General features: G+C 62.4%; 3 protein-coding genes across 3 annotated transcripts; 2 read left to right on the forward strand and 1 right to left on the reverse strand.

Moving 5' to 3' along the window:
• The first annotated feature begins 642 nt into the window (after positions 1 to 642).
• Positions 643 to 2,802, forward strand: ATF5 (activating transcription factor 5). The gene is made up of 3 exons (XM_056796823.1): positions 643 to 916; positions 1,691 to 1,999; positions 2,080 to 2,802. Exons 2-3 carry the CDS (start codon positions 1,825 to 1,827, stop codon positions 2,700 to 2,702), a joined length of 798 nt encoding a protein of 265 aa, XP_056652801.1. The 5' UTR covers positions 643 to 916; positions 1,691 to 1,824; the 3' UTR covers positions 2,703 to 2,802.
• An 87-nt stretch (positions 2,803 to 2,889) lies between these two features.
• LIG1 (DNA ligase 1) lies at positions 2,890 to 10,256 on the reverse strand. The gene is made up of 26 exons (XM_056796815.1): positions 10,064 to 10,256; positions 9,512 to 9,571; positions 9,189 to 9,272; positions 8,970 to 9,108; positions 8,781 to 8,880; positions 8,435 to 8,686; positions 8,147 to 8,288; positions 7,944 to 8,024; positions 7,804 to 7,860; positions 7,105 to 7,277; positions 6,818 to 6,984; positions 6,595 to 6,671; positions 6,421 to 6,512; positions 6,213 to 6,312; positions 6,041 to 6,126; positions 5,806 to 5,921; positions 5,603 to 5,698; positions 5,396 to 5,506; positions 4,867 to 4,938; positions 4,640 to 4,784; positions 4,463 to 4,545; positions 4,128 to 4,280; positions 3,910 to 3,963; positions 3,689 to 3,832; positions 3,113 to 3,205; positions 2,890 to 3,023 (listed from the first exon to the last, which is right to left on the reverse strand). Exons 2-26 carry the CDS (start codon positions 9,526 to 9,528, stop codon positions 2,937 to 2,939), a joined length of 2,721 nt encoding a protein of 906 aa, XP_056652793.1. The 5' UTR covers positions 9,529 to 9,571; positions 10,064 to 10,256; the 3' UTR covers positions 2,890 to 2,936.
• A 101-nt stretch (positions 10,257 to 10,357) lies between these two features.
• On the forward strand, positions 10,358 to 18,265 carry LOC100030079 (uncharacterized protein ZSWIM9-like). Its single transcript, XM_007492643.3, has 4 exons — positions 10,358 to 10,521; positions 10,986 to 11,516; positions 13,524 to 13,836; positions 15,046 to 18,265. The coding sequence occupies exons 1-4, from the start codon at positions 10,358 to 10,360 to the stop codon at positions 16,852 to 16,854; spliced, it is 2,817 nt and encodes a 938-aa protein (XP_007492705.2). The 3' UTR covers positions 16,855 to 18,265.
• The last annotated feature ends 215 nt before the right edge of the window (positions 18,266 to 18,480 follow it).

Genomic DNA, 18,480 nt, shown 5'->3' on the forward strand with positions numbered 1-18,480 from the left:
ATAGGGATGTGATGAGGGCTTTGATGTCAAAAGATCACTCTACTGCAAATATGAATGACAGGGAAATAGGTTTCGAACAATGATAGGAGTAAAACCGAGGGGAATTGCACAAGGGCTCCAGGAAGGGCGGATCATGAATCATGTAACCATGAGAAAACATTCTAAATAAAAATTAAAAGGAAAAAAATAGTGCAAGGGCTAGACGATTGGGGTTAAGTGCTTGTCCAGGGTCACACAGCTAGGAAGTATTGAGGGCCACATCTGAACGCAGGACCTCCCCGCTGTAGGCCTGGCGCTCTATCCTGAGACACCTAGCCGCTCCCTGCCTCCCTCCCACTTCAAATGCTGACGGGGTTCAGGCTGGACGGCCTCTAGGGCAATCTCACTAGTTTCGTATCCCAGAACCAGGTGGCGACTCCCTGGAGGGGATGGCATTTGAATGGGCAGGGGGGTACCCCTGGCACACGGAGATTGGAAAGTAGAGGACAAGTGGTGGGGGGGCACAGAGCCTGGCTGGCAGGAGAAGGCAGCAAGCCCCCACTTTACAGAGTAGAAAGCAGAGGTTCAGGGATGAGGGGAGTCCCCTTGGGAACCCCGACCAGGACGTCTGCTCGCCGGGGGCGGGACTCTAGGAGGCGGGGCGCGGAGGGATCCCCGGAGCTGTGCTCCGCCCTATATCCACACCCGCTCTCGGGGCCACCTCATTTTCCTTCTTTGCACCTGCCGCAGTAGTTTATGTACAGACTGTCTGTCCGTCCGTCCACCCATCCGTCAGGGACCATGGCTCTATAGCTTCCTCCCGCCACCCCTGCCGCGCCTCGGCGCACGCCGCACTCTGCCTCTTGGCTCCCTACTCTGCCACCACCTACTTCGCCGGGGCCACCGCCGCCTCCGCGCCTTCCACTGCTGCCATGGAGTGAGTATAGACACACGCCCTCCTGATCGCGCCTGCGCACTGAATCTCTGTACCTGTTCAATGAGTACCCTGCACCTCCTCAATCTCGGGATGAGTGGAATGGGGTTACTAGAATGTGCACAGCACGAACGTAGGCGCGTGCGCAGTGTTTGGCTGCTGTGCCTTTTCCTTACCTTGCACTGCTGTCAAATTGGGGAGGGGTCTGGTAGAAGCCTTTTAAGGGAGGAGGCGGGACATTAGAGTCCTTTTCTTGCAGGGGGCGGAACTTCATAGACTGGAGCCTGTGGAGAGGGCAGGGCTCAGGAAAGGAATTCAGGGAGGGGGGTGGGATCTTCTAGGATGGAGTCTTTTGGAGAGGGCGGAACTCAAAGGCACCTGGGGAGGGAGGGACCAGGCAGGCTTCTGGGAGACGGGCGGGAGCTCTGAGGAGGGGGCCAAACACTAGAGTTTAGGGGCAGAAAGGTCACGCTTTTGATAAAGAGGCGGGGCTTCACTCAGACGACGGGCTGTGCAAAATGGAAGGGAGGGTCCCGGAGGATGGCTGAGACTGCAGAAGGAATTGAAAGGAATTCCCCCGGGAGAAGGCGGGACCTAGAATGAAGTTTGTGCCTCGGGTGGGATGGGGCGGGCGCTGGGCCCAAACCCCGCCTTCCTCGCGCCTCTGGGCGGAGCTGTAGGATGTTGGCTCCCTAGTCCCCGCCCCCTCGGACGGAACTCAGCCAATGGGGCCGACGCTGAACTAACACTCCTGCCCTTGCCCCGCCCTCCCTGCAGGTCCTCAGCCTCTGCCACCCTCCCGCTGAGCAGCTTTCACCCTCCCCGGAGCCTCCTCCTTCAGCTGGGTCCTGCCTCGGCCTCCACGTGCCTGCCTGGCCTTCGAAGCCCCAGCCTGTGCAGTCCTGGCCGCCATGTCCCTCCTGGCGGCCCTGGGGCTGGAGCTGGACAGGGCCCTGCTCCCAGCTAGCGGGCTGGGCTGGCGGGTGGACTACGGGAAGCTCCCCCTGGCGCCCACCCCCCTGGGTCCCTATGAGGCCTTGGGGGCTGCCCTGGAGGGGCTTCCCGGGGGGAGCGAACCCCTGGCAGGTAAGGCAGCACAGGGGAGGAGGGAGGGGACTGGGGGGATGGAGGATCTTCCCGGCCTGACCTGTGCCCTGCCCGCCTAGGTGACGGCTTCTCAGACTGGATGACCGAGCGGGTGGACTTTACTGCCCTGCTCCCTCTGGAGCCCCCAGCGCCCCCCGGTGCCCTCCCGCCGCCTTCTCCATCTCCTTCCCCTCCAGACCTCGAGGCCATGGCCTCCCTGCTGAAGAAGGAGCTGGAGCAGATGGAGGACTTCTTCTTGGATGCCCCCCTCCCACCCCCCTCCCCAGTGCCTGTGCCCCTTCCTCTGCCCCCCTTCGACCTCCCCCAGGCCCCTCTGGACACCCTCGATCTGCTGGCCTTCTACTGCAGTGGGGAGCCTGGGCGGGCCGAGGGGGAAGGTGGGGAGGTCCTCCGAGCCCCCCTGCCCACCCCCCCGGCCCCCCGGCCAGCCCCTTACCCGGTGCCCCCCTCGCGGGGGGACCGCAAACAGAAAAAGCGAGATCAGAACAAGTCGGCGGCGCTCAGGTACCGCCAGAGGAAACGGGCCGAGGGGGAGGCCCTGGAGGGCGAGTGCCAGGGCCTGGAGGCCCGCAACCGGGAGCTGAGGGAGCGGGCAGAGTCCGTGGAGCGGGAGATCCAGTATGTGAAGGACCTGCTCATCGAGGTGTACAAGGCCCGCAGCCAGAGGCTGAGGAGCACGTAGGGGGCCCACAGGCCGCCTCCCTCCAGCTCTGCTCCTCAGCTTGGGGGGGTGGGGGGGCAGCCACAGCAGGGACTTGGTAACTAATAAAGGGCAGATCGCTGGCTCTGTGTCTGTGTCTCTGTGTGTGTGTGTAGGGGGGGGCTGGATTAGGGCGCTCCGGGGCCCCCCAGCAGCCAGGCACGCAGCAGCCCGTCATCAAGCTTTATTGAGGGTCCCAGGAGCCCCCGGAAGCACCTAGTCCAAATCGTCAGACTCAGAGTGCGAGGAGTCGCTGTCCTGCTGGTTCTGAATCTGTTGCTGCTTCTTATACAAATGGGCCACCTGTGGGGGGAGAAGAGTCTCACTGAGGGGGCCCAGCAGGGCGGCCTGGCCTCCCCCTGCCCGCCCGGCCGGCCTTCTCCCCCGAGGACCTGGGCACTCGAGGTCGCTTCTTCCGGCTTCTTGTCTTGTCGTACTTGGACGAATCGCGGGAAGCGCAGGGAGATGCCCTTGTCACTCTCCACCTGGGTGGGCACAGGCCAGGGGTGCCAGCGGTCAGCGATCGGCCTCTCAGGGCAAACCCTCTCCCTTCCTGCCCTGCCTCGTGTTTCCCGTGTGCCAGGCACTGGGCTAACAGGCGCTTCCCAAAGAGCTCATTTGACCCTCACCCCCTGGGACGTGGGTGCTCTCTCCACCCGACAGCCGAGGAAACGGGCTACCCGAGGCCCTGCCTTCCGCCCCTCGGCTGCCCTCAAAGCACTTCTGTTCTGCCCGTGGATCATGGCCGGGCCTCAGGGACCAACCACGCAGGAGTCCCCGCCTGCTCCCCCCCCCGCCCCCCCGCACACTCGAGGCCTCCCGGGAGGTGACGTCTGAACCCCCCCGAGAAGGCCCGACTCTCCTTAGCGGCCCCCTCCCCAAGGGTGAGGGCTGCCATCGAAGCCAGGCTCCCGGCCCACTGGGGGTGAGGACTCGTCCCGAAGAACCAAGTCCTCTCCTGCACTCACCAAGCCCCGGGCCGCCGCGTAGATGGGCGAGACGGAGAGATCGGCACATTTGACCTCCCAGACGGTGATCGGTTCTAGCCAGTGGTCGGGGGCTGCGGCTCCCTCGGCCCGGACGTACGAACGAGGAGCAGGAATGACGAGGGCCTGAGTCAGGACGGAGTCAAGGGTCAGGGAGGGGACAAGCGGCCGGTGGTGGGGCCAGCAGAGGGGCAGGGGCTCACCTGGAGGTCCTGGTAATGCTGCTCCAATTCTTCATCGCTGAAACCTGTGCCCAGCTGAGACAAGGGAGGAGGCAGGAGGTCTGAGTCAGAGGCACCCGGGGGCTGCCCTCTACACCCCCTCCCCGCGGGCCCCTGGCAGGCCAAGGCAGGAGGTGCTGCTCAGGAGCCCCCCCACATAGGCCTTGGTCCCTTCCCGACCCATTGGGTGGCTTTCCCACCTTGCAAATGGCCTGGAACTCTTCACTGTCCTCATCAAAGGCCGCCAGGAGGAAGCCCCCGTATCGTCCGGCCCGCTTCCCCCGGCCCAAATAGGCCCCAATCACCACCAGGTCCAGGGTGTCCCCGACACCTTCCAGGTAGTCCTTCTTCAGCTGGGAATGAGGGAGAAGAGCTCGGGCAGGATGGGGGCGGGGAAGGAGGCAGGCTGGGCCCTGAGGAGGGAGGGAAGGAGGGGGCAGGACACCCAGCACGTGCAATGGAGCTTCCGCCCGGCCAAAGCTGCGGGCGTCCAGGAGAGACAGGCCAGGCCCCTCTGTGGAGCCCCTGAGGTTACCTTGAGCCAGTTGTGGGACCTCTTGGCAATCTCGTACGTGGCGTTGGTGTCGAGGGTCTTCACCATCAGGCCCTCGCAGGAATCTGCATCAGACATCAGACAAAGGTGCCCGTGAGCCGCCGGGCCTCCCCTGGACCGCAGCCGGGGACGGAGGGGGGGACGCCGGGACCCTGCTACCTTTCACAGACTGCTCCAGGAAATCGGCCATCTGCTCCGTGTCCTCCGTATCCAGAGATGTGGCAAAAACAAACTCGCCTTCGGTTTCGATGAAGTTCTCCCGGAGCAGCTGCCGTCTCCGAGACAGCGGCTCGCGAATCAGGGACTGTGAGAAGAAAATGGTCCGGGCTCTGAGGGACTGGACTGGGGGGCAGGAAGGGCACTGCCAAGAGAGGGGCCTCACTCACCTGCCCATTGAGGTAGATGAGGTCAAAGGCGTACAAACACACTTGGACTTGGATGTCTGACTCCTCCACCACCTGGTGGAAGACGGGCAGGCGTGGGCACAGGGGAAAACGGCTGGGCAGAGGGAGAGGCCAGGGAATGGGCACAGTGAAGAGCTGGGCAGAGGGAGAGGCCAGGGCACAGGGGAGAAGCGCTGGGCAGAGGGAGAGGCCAGGGAATGGGCACAGCGAAGGGCTGGGCACAGAGAGAGGCCAGGGAATGGGCACAGTGAGGAGCTGGGCAGAGGGAGAGGCCAGGGAATGGGCACAGCGAAGGGCTGGGCACAGAGAGAGGCCAGGGAATGGGCACAGGGGAGAAGCTCTGGGCACATGGAGAGACCAAGGAATGGGCACAGGGGAGAATCTCTGGGCAGAGGGAGAGGACAGGGAATGGGCACAGTGAAGGGCTGGGCACAGAGAGAGGCCAGAGCATGGACACAGTGGAGAAGGGCTGGTAGAGGGAGAGGCCAGGGCACAGGGGCGAAGGGCACACCTTGCGCTTGCGGGTGCTGAGCACCTGAAAGGGCTGAATTTGCTTCTTTGCCCGGTCCCAGGCCACAGCCTCCGAGTCCAAGATGCAGGAGACGACGGAAGGACGCTTCATCTGCACAGGGGTACAGTGTGGAGGGGCGGCGGGTGAGCCCCGAAGCTGGGCCGCGCCACCCGTCAAACCCTCCGTTCCCTCGCTGCCTGCCCCCACCTTTGGGATGCGGCTGATGACGTCCGGGTACCGGCCCGTGTTGTCCTCTTGGTTGCGGCTGAATATCTTCACGTTCCCGTCTGCCAGGACGTGGATCTGTAGGGGCGGAGGGGGAGGATGGTCAGGTGGGCCGGGGAGGGCCCAGGAGTGGCTGCAGGACCCCCGGCCGGGCCTCTGGCCGCCGCCCTCACGCCCAGGCGTACCTGCGCCCTCTGCCCGTCGTACTTGTATTCACAGGTGAAAGCCGACTCCTCGAAGCGCTTCAGCACCTCCCTGATGCCCCGCGTGGGGTGGGCCAGCATGGGCTTCAGGGGCACGCCTGGAAGGAAGGTGAGCACGTGGGTGAGGGCGGCCCGGCAGGAAGCCCCAGTGCCGTCTGGAGCGACGATGGCCACCAGGGACCGAGGAGGCCCCGTGGAAGCCGGGCAGGAGCCTCACCTGGGGTCAGCTGGCAGTGCTGGGGCAGCTGGTCCAGCCCATGCTCGAGCAGGGCCGGGACGATCAGGTCCAGGTCCGGCACCTCGCTGGGGAGGACAAGAACGGGGCTAGGCCGGGCCTGCGGACGGCCCTCCCGGCCCGCCTCCCGCCGCCCGGCCCGCTCGCCGCTCACCAAAAGGTCTGCTTCAGGAGGAGCGCCTTGTCCTCCAGCCACGCTTTCCTGGCTTCCGCCGACCTGCCTTTCCCGGCATCCACCACGGCTGGGGGGAAGTCTGGGGAAAAACCAGCCGCCCGAGGTTGCCTTTCTGGGCCCAGACAGGCCGGCCCGGGCGGGAAGGGACCTCGGGAGGGGGCGAGTCGGGGGTGCGGCGCCTCCTTACCTTGGCCCGGGGGGGTGAGGCTCACGGCCTGGGCAAGTGCGGCCAGGACGGACTGCTCTGCGAGACCCAGACGCAGCCGCCCGCTCAGGGCCCTGCGGAGAGGGAGGAGGAGACTGAGGCCTGCCCGGAGCTCCCCGGAGGGCCCCCGCCCAGGCTTCCCGCCTCCTGCCCCACCTGGCGATGAAGCGGGCCTCCGAGTGGCGACAGGCGACAAACAAGCTCTTGATGATCTCGATCTTCTTGGACGTGGACTGCACGGCAGGAGGGAGACGGTGCCTGGGAGAGGGTCAGCGGGCCTTCTGGGGAGCCCCCTCCCCCGCTGTGCCCCTGCCCCTCCCCCCACCCAAGCAGGGGACGCGTGACGGGGGGGTGGGGGGGGGCGCGCTGCGGCACTCACGGCGCTGCCCGTCAGGCGGGCGATGTCTCGCAGCTTGCTCAGGACGCCGGCCGCCGTGAGGGGGGGCAGCGGCAGCATGGTGCGCTGCGTGCTGCGGCTGGCCTCCACCACGAGCCCCACGTCGCCCTTCTCCGCTACCTCAGCCCGGATGGCTTCCAGCTGTCGGCCTGGGGGGACGAGGGTGCAGGTGGCAGCGGCCGTGCACGCGTGTATGTGTACCTATGCATGCGTGTACATGCGTGTATGTATGCATGCGTGTGCGTGTGCCCGGCGCCTCTTGCGCTCACCTGTGGCCTGGGCCACGGCCTTGAGCAGCACGCCGTCCCCCACCCCGAGCTCCAGGCCCTGCTGGGGGGGCCCCAGGCGGTTGAGGCTCAGGTAGAGGACGGAGAGCAGGTCTGCGGGCGTCAGCGCGGCCACCGAGCGCAGCAGGTTGCTCAGCGTCTCCACCATCCGAAGCCTGCGGGACGAGGAGGGCCGGGATGGCGAGCCAGGAAGGAGGCGGCCCCCGAGGGCACGGAGTTCTGAGCCCAACCGTGGTGGGCAAAAGCTGGGACTGAGACTGAGGCAGAGGGGGGCACTGGCGGAGGCTGAGGGGGGCACTGACAGAGGTTGTGGGGGGCACTGACAGGCTGGGGGGGCACTAATAGAGGCTGGAGGGCACTGACAGAGGCTGAGGGTTGTGGGGGGCACTGACAGGTTGAGGGGGGCACTGACAGAGGTTGTGGGGGGCACTGACAGGCTGGGGGGGCACTAATAGAGGCTGGAGGGCACTGACAGAGGCTGAGGGTTGTGGGGGGCACTGACAGGCTGAGGGGGGCACTGACAGAGGTTGTGGGGGGCACTGACAGGCTGGGGGGGCACTAATAGAGGCTGTGGGGCACTGACAGGCTGAGGGGGGCACTGACAGAGGCCAAGGTGCCAGGGAGCACTCCTGGGCACTGTGCCACAGGGCAGCAAGCCCAAGGCCCAGGGCCGGGTTTTACCGGGCAGAGACTTCCTCGATTTTCTCAAATGTTCGCGCGAGGACCAGGTAGGGAACCCTGTGGGAAGCAAAGGTCAGTGGGGGCGCTGAGGGAGGAGCCCGCTGTCCATGCCCAGTCCCAGGGCACTGCCCAGGCCTCACCGTTGGCCTGGCTTCCAGCTGGCGTCCTTGACAGGGTGGTAGCTGCTCTTGGAAGGGTCGTAGGTGGCTGGGTCCGTGGGCCTGTGGCAGAGAGAAGGGGGTGCTGGGGTAGGTCCTCTTTGCCCTGGGGGGAGGGGGGATGCCCAGGTTCCTTGGCCACATGGCCTGGGGGAAGGAGGGAAGACCTTCTAAGGCCAACTTACTTCGTGGCTGTCTCCTCTGCCACCTTCTCGGGCTGCTTTGCTGCGGCCTCCTTTGGGGGCTGCTTTGCTGCGGCCTCCTTTGGGGGCTGCTTTGCTATGGCCTCCTTTGGGGGCTGCTTTGCTGTGGCTGGCTTCCGGGGGGCTGTGGGATAAGCCGGATGCTGAGGGGGGAGGCTCTGGAATCCCCCGACCCTGGCAGAGGATGGAGGACAGAGCCTGCCTCCCTGTACTCTACCCTGATAGGATGCTGGGCCTCTGCAGAGCTGGGGCAGGGGATGAGATACTCACCAAAAAAGCTGCTGAAGGCCTTGGGTGCCGGGCTTCTCTGGGCCTCCCCTCCGGTGCCCTCTGGCTCTGTGGCCTCCCCTGAGGCCTCTTGGAGAGGCTGGACCCCTCCCTCTGGCTCAACCTTCAAGGTTGGCTGTTCCTGGCTGGCCACTGGCGCCCTCTCGCCTCCCTCCTTCTTAAGCCTCTTTGGCTCCCCATCTTTCCGGCTGTTAGGTGTCTCTTGGAGCTTTCGTTTCTGTATCTGTTTCCGAGCTGGGAAGAGCACAAGGGGGTCAGGAATGGGGCCGGAACCCCCATTTTACAGGGGCCCAATGTCCCCCCCCCCCCAGACCTGCCTACCCCCTACCTGTCCGGCGTTTTGGGATCCCAGTTTGGGAGCCGCCATTGGGCGAGGAGTCGGAGGGGCCGTGGTCAGGAGAGGCGGTTGGGGAGGGTTGGACTGGCTCCTGTGGGGACACAGAAGGGGTGGGTAGGAGGTCAGCCCAGCTGCCTGCCCCTGGGGGGGGACCCAGCAGAGGGGTGAAGGGGGCACTACCTGCTCGTGGGGGGCCACCTCCTCATCGTCCTCCTCGCCCTCACTTCCCAGGGCTCGGGCCACCTTCCGCGCTGGCCGCTTCACCGGAGAATAGCTTTCGGGGCTCACCGCTGCCGTATTCCTCTCCTTCAGGGCGGCCCTGGGGGTGGGGAGGCCATATCAGAGGGGGCCACGGGCACCCCCCAGCATAGTTTCCCCCCTTGCTCTGCCCCCACTCACTTGGGGTCTGGCTCTCTCTCCTCGCTACCTTTGGGGGTCTCTGGCTTTTCCTCCTTTTGCCCGCTCATGGGCTGGAAGAAGGACCTGCAGGGGAAAGGGCAGGCCCAGGCATGGGCATGGCACAGGAGGGGCAGGGGCTGGGCACAGGAGGGGCACGGGCTGGGCACAGGTGGGGCAGGCACAGGCTGGCACATGAGGGTTAGGGGCACAGGCTGGGCACAGGAGGGGCAGGGGCTGGGCACATAAGGGGCATGGGCAAGGCACATAAGGGGCACAGGCTGGGCACAGGAGGGGCAGGGGCACGGGCAGGCAGGGCCTCTCACTTGATGGATCGCTGCATGGTGGCTCCAGGGCTCTCCCGGGGGGGCTTTCCTGGGCTCTGCCTAAGGAACAAGGAGCGGCTGAGCTGAGGGACCCGGGTGGGGGTAGGGCGGGTCAGCGGCCGTCTAAGCAGGGAGCTGGTCAGCTGGGGAAGGGGCAGCCCCTTCCCCTCCCCCTAGTCCGGGGCGTCCATTTTCCTTACCTCGCCTTTCCAGGTGAATGGGGGTAAGTGACTGGCCCAGGGTCACCCGGCTGGGAAGGCTCTGAAACCACATTTGAACCCCACCGCCCCCTCCCTGCATCTTGTAACTGCTCCTCCTAGGCTGTCCCGCCCAAGCCTCGCGTTTGTGGACCGTCTGCGGTCCGGCCAGCGAGCTCGGCAGCACTTCTCAGGCAGGACCGATTCCTGGAGACTCACAGAGCCCTGACAGGAGGCTGAAGAGGGTGCTGCTATGGCTCGCGCATGCGCAAAGCCGAGTAAATGAGTGTAAGCAGGTCCCCGTCTGTCTCTCCCGCCGACCCCCCCCCCCCAACCCCTCACCCCGGGCGCTAACCTCTGTCCGCGTACGGCTACCGAGACTCCGGTCTGGCCCGGCTTTCAGCTCTCCCGGCTCCCGACTCCCGCTACGGCCGCCACCGCCGCCACCGCCGGCTCCAGCCCCGCTTCGCGCCTCAACTTTCGCGCGCAGAGAAGCAGGGGGCGGGTGACGTCACGAGCCGGTCGGCTGCCCCTTCGCCTCGCTGGGCATCCTGGGAGTTGTGGTCCGGGCTTGTGGGCGGGCAGGGACTCTGCTCTGCGGAAGGGAACTTGGGGGATGGAGTGAGTTGAGAAGAGGCTCCTGGGACAGATGCTCGCGGAGCACTACGGGAAGAAGGGCGAACACTGCCCTGATGGAGGGGAAGCAAGGCATTTTGGGAAGAGGGGAGGGCCAGGAGACGGGCCTCGCGAGGCATTGTGGGAGGGTCCAAGCCGTCAGGAGCCGCTCGTTCTGGCTCTGAGCGGGCGGGAGGGGTGAGTGATGGGGAGGGAGGGAGCGATGCACATCTGGAGGGGGGGAGGTTACAGCTGGAGGCTCCGGGGGCGGTGCACAGTGGGGGACGCCACATCTGGGGGAAGAGGAGTTGAACAGCTGGGTGTAGGAGTGCCACATCTGTAGGAGGGAGGGAGGGAGGGAGGGAAGGAGGGGCACAGCTGGAAGCAGACGGGCCATATCTGGGGGGAGGGAGGACAGCGGGTGTAGGAGTGCCACATCTGGGGGCGCGGTGGTGGGAGGGGCACCGCTGGGGGAGGGAGGGGCACAGCTGGAAGCAGACAGGCCACATCTGGGGGAGGGAGAACAGCAGGGTGTAGGAGTCACCTGTGGGGTCAGATGGGAGAGGGGCAGAGGCTCCCCTGGACAAACTCTAGGCTGTCTGCATCGGGTTAGGGTCACTGCAGCCCCTGACCTCCTCTGGCTCTCTGCCTTCCACACCCAGGTACCCTAGGATGGAGGAGGAATTGGAAGCAGAGCCCGAGCCTGGGCGGGAGCTGGAGGGAGAGCCTGAGCTGGGGCGGGAGCAGGAGCTGAAGGCTGATTCAGAACCAGAACCAGAACCAGAGCTAGAGCTGGAGCCAGAGCCTGGAGAGGAGCGAGGGCTCCAACCTGGGGCCGAGCTGGGGCCAGAGCTAGATCTGGAGTTGGGGCCAGGGCTGGATCTGGAGCTGGGGCCACAATCGGAGGCTGAGCCCAAGCTGAGGCAGGCCCGCCCTGAGCCCTGGGGCCAAGAGGAGCGGGAGCTGCAGGACCGGGAGTTTTTCTCGTGGGCAGAGTTCAGCCGCTTCTTCGACGAGTGGTGCCAGCAGCGCCGGGCCCTCTTCTTCGTCAAGAGCTCCATGCACCTGGCCAAGTGCCGCTGGGCCCTGGATGCTCCGCTCCACTCCCGCATCGATGTCCTCAAATATAGCTACGTGCAGCTGGCCTGCAAGGATGTGCGGGCCCCGGTGCCCAGGCGGCCTGGCATGGCTGGGTGAGGAGGCTTGGGGGGCAGGGCCGCCAGGGCCAGAGGCCTCACTCATGCACCCATTCATGGCTCGAGCCCCCTGCTTGGCCTTGGGGAGACCCAGAGATAAATGCCACATTGATCTGGTCGTCAAAATCTTTCCATAGCTCCCCATTGCCCATTGAATAAAGTTTAACTTTCCCACTGGCATTCAAAGCCCTCCCCATCCTTATCCAAATTGCCTGCCCTAAGGAAAGGTTTGGAGATAGCTGGTCCCTCTCTAGCCTTGTGACCCTGGGTGAGTCTCATGCTGAGCCTTAGTTTTCTCATCTGTAAAACAGGGGGTTGGATTTTTCAGCTCCAAACCTTTGTAACTAGACTTTGTAGACTTGGCCCCCACTGTTGTGCCTACCTTTCTCAGGGCTCAGGCTTTCCTTTCAGTTGGGCCAGGAAGCTTTCCCTAGAAAGTCTCTCTCCTGCCGTGGGTCCTCCACAGTACTTTATTTGGAGCCCCCCTTAACACTGATCTCTGCCCCAGTGGATTGTAAGGTTCTTGTGAGCAGGGCTGACGTCCTACCTGTCTTTCAATGTCTCCCGAGTTGATCAAAGGACCCGTGGCTGAATTCGTTCTCGAAATAAGGCCCTTAAGACAATTTGAGCCCCCGACATGGTGGTGGGAGGGCAGGCCCAGTGCATGGGCATGGAGATCTAGGCTAGAAACCTGTCCAGAGATGCTCCATGATTAGAGAGGAAGAAGAGGGATGGCGTCTGGTTTGGGGAAAGCCAGAGGGGCAGAGAGGGGCATTGAAGGCTTCCTTGATGGGGTGGGTCTCGAGCTGGGCTCTGAGGGCTGGGCAGGAGAGAAGGGACGGCTTTCCAAGGACAGCAGAGTGCAGGCTGGAAGGGGAAATGCTTGGGAGGTAGTGAGCCTTTTAGTTGTGCTGGAGTGCAGTGAATGTGAGGCCCAAGCAGGGAAGAGCAGGCTTTGAATGCTGGGCGAATGAGGTTGTTCTGTGGGTACCAGGGCCCACGATCAGAGATGTGAGGGAGGAGGACCAAGCTGGTAGCATTTGCCTCCCTGACTGTAAAACAGACCTCATCTGTAAGAGAATTCTGGGTAAGCCGAACCTTGCCGACCTTAGGGAATCATCGCAAGGACTGGAGAAAGGGTTCTGGAGTCGGGAGTTCAGTTTTGGTCTCAGTGTCTTGTCTCTGGAATGCCCGGTTTGGACCGTCCCATCAGCCCCTGATGATGTGGGACGACAGGACTCGGGACAGATTGGGCTCCATATATCTCTAATCCCCTGGGAACTAATTAGGCCACCCAGAGAAAGAAGAAGGACCAGGGCAGAGCCTTGACACTGGGAACCTGCTGGGGGGCACCATTAGGGAAAGCCTGAGAGACTAGAACAATTCCTGTCTCTGTTTTGTTGTTGTTGAGTTTTCTCTGACTCTGTGATCCCGTTTGGGGTTTTCGTGGCAAAGATCTTGTAGTGGTTTGCCATTTCCTTCTCCAGCTCATTTGACAGATGAGGAAACTGAGGCAAATAGGGTGAAGTGACTTATCCAGGGTGATGCAGTAAGTATCTGAGGCCAGATTTGAACTGAGGAAGATGAATCTTCTTGACTACATGCCCAGTGCTCTATTGCCTGTGCCACCTAGCTGCCCATCCACCCCATTTTTATTATTTCAGGGAGAGTGAGAGATCCAAGCAGGCTTACCCTCTCCGGGGGAGTGTGAGGAGGTTATTACTGTAGAGATCAGGGAATGAGGGGCATGGTGGGAGGGCAGACAGTTCAGATGGAGGGAAAGCCAGAAGTAGACATACCCAGTTAGCGAAGCAGCCCGGCTGGGAGGGGGTAAAATGGGGCAATGGGCTTGGGTTCTATTCCTGGCCCTGCTTGCTCTGTGACCTTGGGTAAGGCCTGGCTCTCTCTGGCTTCATCGATAAAAGGATGGGATTGGATAAGCTTCAGACTAAACGCTGCAGGCTAGGCAGTGGGTGACGTCTCCCTCTCTCCCTCTTCCCACAGGAGCCCCCAGCCAGGCTGCCCAGCCTTCATCATTCTGAAGCTCAGCCCACTTCGAGACCGCCTGGTGGTGACTGAGTGCCACCTGGCACATTCACACCCGCCGTGCCCTTTGGAGTTTGCCTATTATTTCCGCCCTGGCCATCTTCTTGCCAACGCCTGCCTTCCCATCCGTACCACCAACAAGATCTCCAAGCAGTTTGTGGCCCCTGAGGACATCCACCGCCTCCTCTCCTACTGCAAGAGCCGGGACCATGGTGTCCTCGATGCCCTCCGAGTGCTGGAGGGGCTCTTCCAGGCTGATCCTGAGGCCAAGGTGCCAGTTATCTTCCCACGTGATGGCCAGGCAGAGGGTCCCTTCTTTGGGTGGTCTGAAGGGGGTGAGAGATCTTGGAAGAGCTGATTCTGGGGTCTTGTGGCAGGAGGGATGGCTGCCCACTGGATAGAGAACTGGAAGACCTTGTAAGCGTTGCTTCTGACACACACTGGCTCTGAGTCCCTGGGCAAGTCTTCCTTTCCCAGTGCTCATGGCCTTGAGTGGCAGAAAGGGTGCCAACCCGCCCTGGGGAGAGTTCTGTCTACCGACGGAACCCCGGGCAGCCCCATTGCTCTCCTGGCTTCCTCTGGTTCTGGGCTATTTCCCACGAAGGGGATTCTCTTATAATTATGCCACTTGGAAACCTTGGCTCTCATGCGGACCCCTAGAACCAAGTGGGAAGAGCAAAGGTGAGGCTGGCTGCGATCTGAGGGGCCTTTGGATGTCTTAGACTTGAGGAATTCTGAGCTGAGGGCTGCCCTGTGGCGAGAGGACCCGGGATCTTCCGAGGGCGGTAATGCCCGTCGCGGGGCATGCTGGGGGATGAGTGAGCAGGAAGGCCCATTCGGTCTAAGAGTCCTTCCTGAGGGCTCTCACGAAGGCCTGTTCTGTGGAGCAGGCGTGAGTCTGTTCCATTTGGCTCCACAGGACACGGCTGGGAGTAGCAGGTAGGGAAGCCACAGAGGCACAGAGTCGTCCCGGATGAGAATGTGCTACTGATTTCCTCTCACTGGGGATCTTTAAGCAAAAGCCCGGTGCCTGTAGATGGCTGTTTGGGTACTACTTAGACTAGAGGGCCCTGAGGGACTCAGTGTCTCCATTTGTAAAATGGTTGCATTAGTTGTTCTGCAAGGGCCTTACGGCTCTTAACAGGGGCTACTCTTCCAACCCTGAAATTCTGTGGAATGGCCACGTCTGCTCCTTATTTCACAGGGGGGAAACTGAGGTAGACACTGGCCCAGGGTTAGTGCATGAGCTGGGACACCTGAAGACCTATTCCCCCTGCTAAAGGGATAACCCAGTTTGGGGAGAGCTTCCTTCCCAGAAGCTTTAGTACTGGTGAGGAGAGATGACCTATTGGTCATGCCACCCTGGAGCTGTGTGTCCGTGGGGGGCACAGGTGGTTGGGGGCCCCCAGGATCTGTGGGTCTGTTCCGGGGGGCCCTGCGGTTGGACTGAGGCCTCGGGCTGTGTGTCCGCTCTCCCCAGGTGAAGCTGGTCTTTGTGGAAGACCAGGCCATCGTGGAGACCGTGTTCTTCCTGACGTCCAGCATGATGGCGCTGCTCAGGCGTTACCCGCTCATGCTCTTCTTCGACCGGCTACCCGGGCTGCAGGGCACCTTTGACCTGTCCACGGTGCTCTGCGTGGATGACTTTGGCCAAGGCCGAGAGGTGGCCTGCTGCCTCACCCGCCAGACCAGCCCCAACCTTCTGCGCTTCACGCTGGCCTCGCTGGTGCAGAGCGTGCCGGAGATCAAGGGCCGCGTGGGCTGCGTCACTGTGGGGCCCGAGGTGGGCACTCAGCTGGAGGCTGTGCGTGAGCTGCTGCCTGGGGCCCGTGTCCAGATCTGCCGGGTCCAGGTGCTGGAGACGCTCTTCAGCAAGGCCCAGGAGCTGGGCGGTGCCGGGGAGGACCCGGGGCTGTGGCCGCTGCTGTGCCGCCTGGCTGGGGCGGCCTCGGCGGCTGCCTACATGGAAGCCCTGGCCGAACTGCGCGCCACCTGCCCTGCTGCCTTTGTGGACTACTTTGAGCGGAGCTGGGCACCCCGCAGGGCCATGTGGGTGCGCCTTTGGGCCTTTGAGACAGCCCGAAACGTGGATGCCTGTGCCCTGGTGCGAGGCCACCGGCAGCGTCTGCTCCGCGGGCTCAGCCCCTCCCCCACGGTCGCCCAGTGCATCCGAGACCTGGTGGCCCTGCAGCGGCGGGCCAGCGATGACGAAGACGAAGTCAGAGGAGAAGGCCCATCCAAGGCTCCTGTGTCGGGCCCTGGGGCAGGCCTGGAGAATGGAGGCAGAAGGGGGGTGCAGTGGGGGGACAGAGGGGACAGGAGGACCCAGGTGAGAGAGGGAAGCATACAGCTAGGAGACCCAGGGGACAGGGGAAGCCAGTTGGGGAGCACAGGTGAGTGGGGGAGACATTTCGGGGAGCCGGATGTACAGTTTGTGGCCAAAGGGGATAAGGAGATGCAGCCGGGGAACAGTGCTATGGAGCTGAGAGACAGAGGGGTATACCTGTGGGAGAGAAGTGTACAATTGGGGGATCGAGAGGAGAGGGCCAGGCAGCTGGGGGACAGAGGGGAGAGGGGGCTGCCTTTGTGGGAGAGAGGGGTACAGCTGGGGAGCAGGGGGGAGAGGAGGATACAGCTAGGGGAGAGAGGGGCACACCTGGGGGACAGTGGGGAGAGAGGATTCCATTTGTGGGAGAGAGGCATACAACTAGAGGACAGAGAAGACAGCAGGGGACCACTGGGAGAAAGGGAAGCACAGCCAAGGGACAGGGGGGCAGAGCTGGGGCAGGGAGGGGTTCATTTGGAGGACAGAGGGGAGAGGGGGCAGCATTTGTGGGATGGAGGCCAAATGATGCAGCTGGGGGACAGAGAGGAGACGGGGGGCATGCTGGGAGAGCTTCAGGGAAGGGGGAGACCAGCTGGGGCCACAGAAGACAGGGCAGGGGCCAGGAAGCGGCCCAGGAGCTCCTCGGAAGAGGAAGATTGGGAGCTGCTGTCCAGGTTCCGGGCCGTGTGTGGGCCGGAGCTGGCTGGCCTGGTGGCTGAGGAGCTGACCTTTGCTCGGCAGCACGGGGTCAGGGGCTTTCGCTGGACTGGCACGGGCTACACTCTGCAGGATGGGACCTCAGACTTCCTCCTAGACGCGGCCTTGACCCGCTGCAGCTGCTCCATCCACGCTGCCCGACACCTCCCCTGCCGACACCTCTTTGCTGCCCGCCTCGTGGTGGGAGCTGCCTTGTTCCACATGGACCTGCTCAGGGACAGCTGGGGAGGGGCCCCTGAGCCTTGAGCCTAGAACTGCTCCCCCCTGTCCACCCCCACCAGCAGGATGCCGAGGTCCAGATAGCAGGAAGCTCCCTTTCAATCTCCCTTGGGGAAGGACAAGTGCTTGGAGATCCCACAGCCCACCTGTCTGTGGAGGTCAAAGTGATTTTGTCCTGAGCAGCTGTCCCAGAATCCTCCCTTCCCTTCCTGTCCCCCAAGACAAATGGGATGGGTGAGAGCTAAGGGATGGAGGCCGAAGGACAGAGGTGGTGGGGAGGAGAGATGATGTGTGTAAGGAGCCAGCTGGCCTTTAGCTGGATCCCACATGAGCTCGGCTCTCCTTCAGCAGCCCAGCCTGGGCCCATGGCTGCTGGGCCTGCCCTGGAAGGGAGGAGAGAGCTTGGAAGGGGATGACTCATAGGCTTTGTTTGGCAAGGGGCCCCTTCCTGGGTTGTCTGTTGAGAAGCGAAGGCAGGGGTTTGCTCTCTGTTCCTTTTGAGAGGGGGCTTTGGCATTCCCTCCAATCCCAGGCATTATCCCAAAGCTCCTACTGGGTGGCAGGCAAGGAAAAGGGGAAAAAATGGCTTCTTCTAGAGCTTAGGATGCTACGTCACCCACACAGGTGAGTCTGAGTGAGCTCCAGGCCTTTGGGGATGTGAGGTTCAATCTTGGGAGCCGCATCCCCTCCAGATATCGCTGGCTCCTATTGGGAAATCTCCCATAGCTCCTTCCATGGGTCTCCATAAATATGGGTAAACGGGTTCCCAGGGCAAAGGCTCAAGGGAACCAATGCTTTTCTAGAGGAATTCTTAGTTGCTTCTCTTTGTGTCCTGAGACTAAGCTGTGGGGTAGTTGATTCTGAGTAAGTCCCTCTTGTTGGACCTCAATTTCCTCATCTGTAAAATTAGAGTTAAAGGAGAAGGCCCCTAAGGCCCCTTACAGCCCTAGAGAATGGCTAGGAAATAGGATTGAGCTGTGTGGGCTGGGTCGCTTGGAAACTAGAGGACAGAGATTTGGGGCTTTCCAGGGGTGGCAAACACCCAGCCTCGAGTTGGCAGGCAGTCTGGCTAACCCAATAAAGGGGCTCTATCAATGGCAAGGGTTTCCTTTGAGTGGGAGTGGCTTGAATTTGCCCCTCAGAACTCCCAGGCCATTATCCTAGGCTTTGGTGCTGGGAGTGACCCCGCTCATTTCCTGAGCCCCAGAGAGGTTGTGACTACCAAAAGTATTAAGCAGGGCCCACACATCTTAACTTCAAATCCAATGGCCTTTTCACTGAATCAGGGTATCCCCTTAGAAAGGGCTGCAGGAAGGAATTGAAGTGATGCGACCTCGGAAGGGCATCTGGGAACATGGAAAAAGGTTTCGGCTTGGTCCCCAGACCCATTTTCCTTGTGATGCTTACTGATCTCCAGTAAACTTCCTTGGGCCTCTCATCTGAGTCACTCGAGAAATGCTTGCTGGTCAGTGGACTGGATCCTTGGTTTGCCCAGTGAGCTTCCCCATGGGGTGAGGGGACCGACCAATCCCAGGCCTCAGGCCAGGTATCTGAAGGCTGGCAACATATCACATAAACCCGAATTCCCAGTCTGGTAAGGAGAGGCACAATCTCAAGAGATGCAAAGGACTTCAGACCTCATCTAGTCCAACT

The sequence above is a fragment of the Monodelphis domestica genome, chromosome 4, assembly GCF_027887165.1.
Source record: "Monodelphis domestica isolate mMonDom1 chromosome 4, mMonDom1.pri, whole genome shotgun sequence".
Taxonomy (NCBI): Eukaryota; Metazoa; Chordata; class Mammalia; order Didelphimorphia; family Didelphidae; genus Monodelphis; species Monodelphis domestica.

What these genes read in the sequence shown, in the direction of transcription:
- ATF5 (XM_056796823.1), top strand. Translation starts at nt 1,825, where the DNA reads ATGTCCCTCCTGGCGGCCCTGGGGCTGGAGCTGGACAGGGCCCTGCTC. An exon ending in GGGGAGCGAACCCCTGGCAG is followed by an intron (nt 2,000 to 2,079) that starts GTAAGGCAGCAC and finishes CTGCCCGCCTAG; the next exon opens with GTGACGGCTTCTCAGACTGG.
- LIG1 (XM_056796815.1), bottom strand. An exon ending in AGGTGGCCCCCCACGAGCAG is followed by an intron (nt 8,881 to 8,969) that starts GTAGTGCCCCCT and finishes GTGTCCCCACAG; the next exon opens with GAGCCAGTCCAACCCTCCCC. An exon ending in AGCTGGAAGCCAGGCCAACG is followed by an intron (nt 7,861 to 7,943) that starts GTGAGGCCTGGG and finishes TGCTTCCCACAG; the next exon opens with GGTTCCCTACCTGGTCCTCG.
- LOC100030079 (XM_007492643.3), top strand. Translation starts at nt 10,358, where the DNA reads ATGCTCGCGGAGCACTACGGGAAGAAGGGCGAACACTGCCCTGATGGA. An exon ending in GCTCTGAGCGGGCGGGAGGG is followed by an intron (nt 10,522 to 10,985) that starts GTGAGTGATGGG and finishes TTCCACACCCAG; the next exon opens with GTACCCTAGGATGGAGGAGG. An exon ending in AGGCGGCCTGGCATGGCTGG is followed by an intron (nt 11,517 to 13,523) that starts GTGAGGAGGCTT and finishes CTCTTCCCACAG; the next exon opens with GAGCCCCCAGCCAGGCTGCC.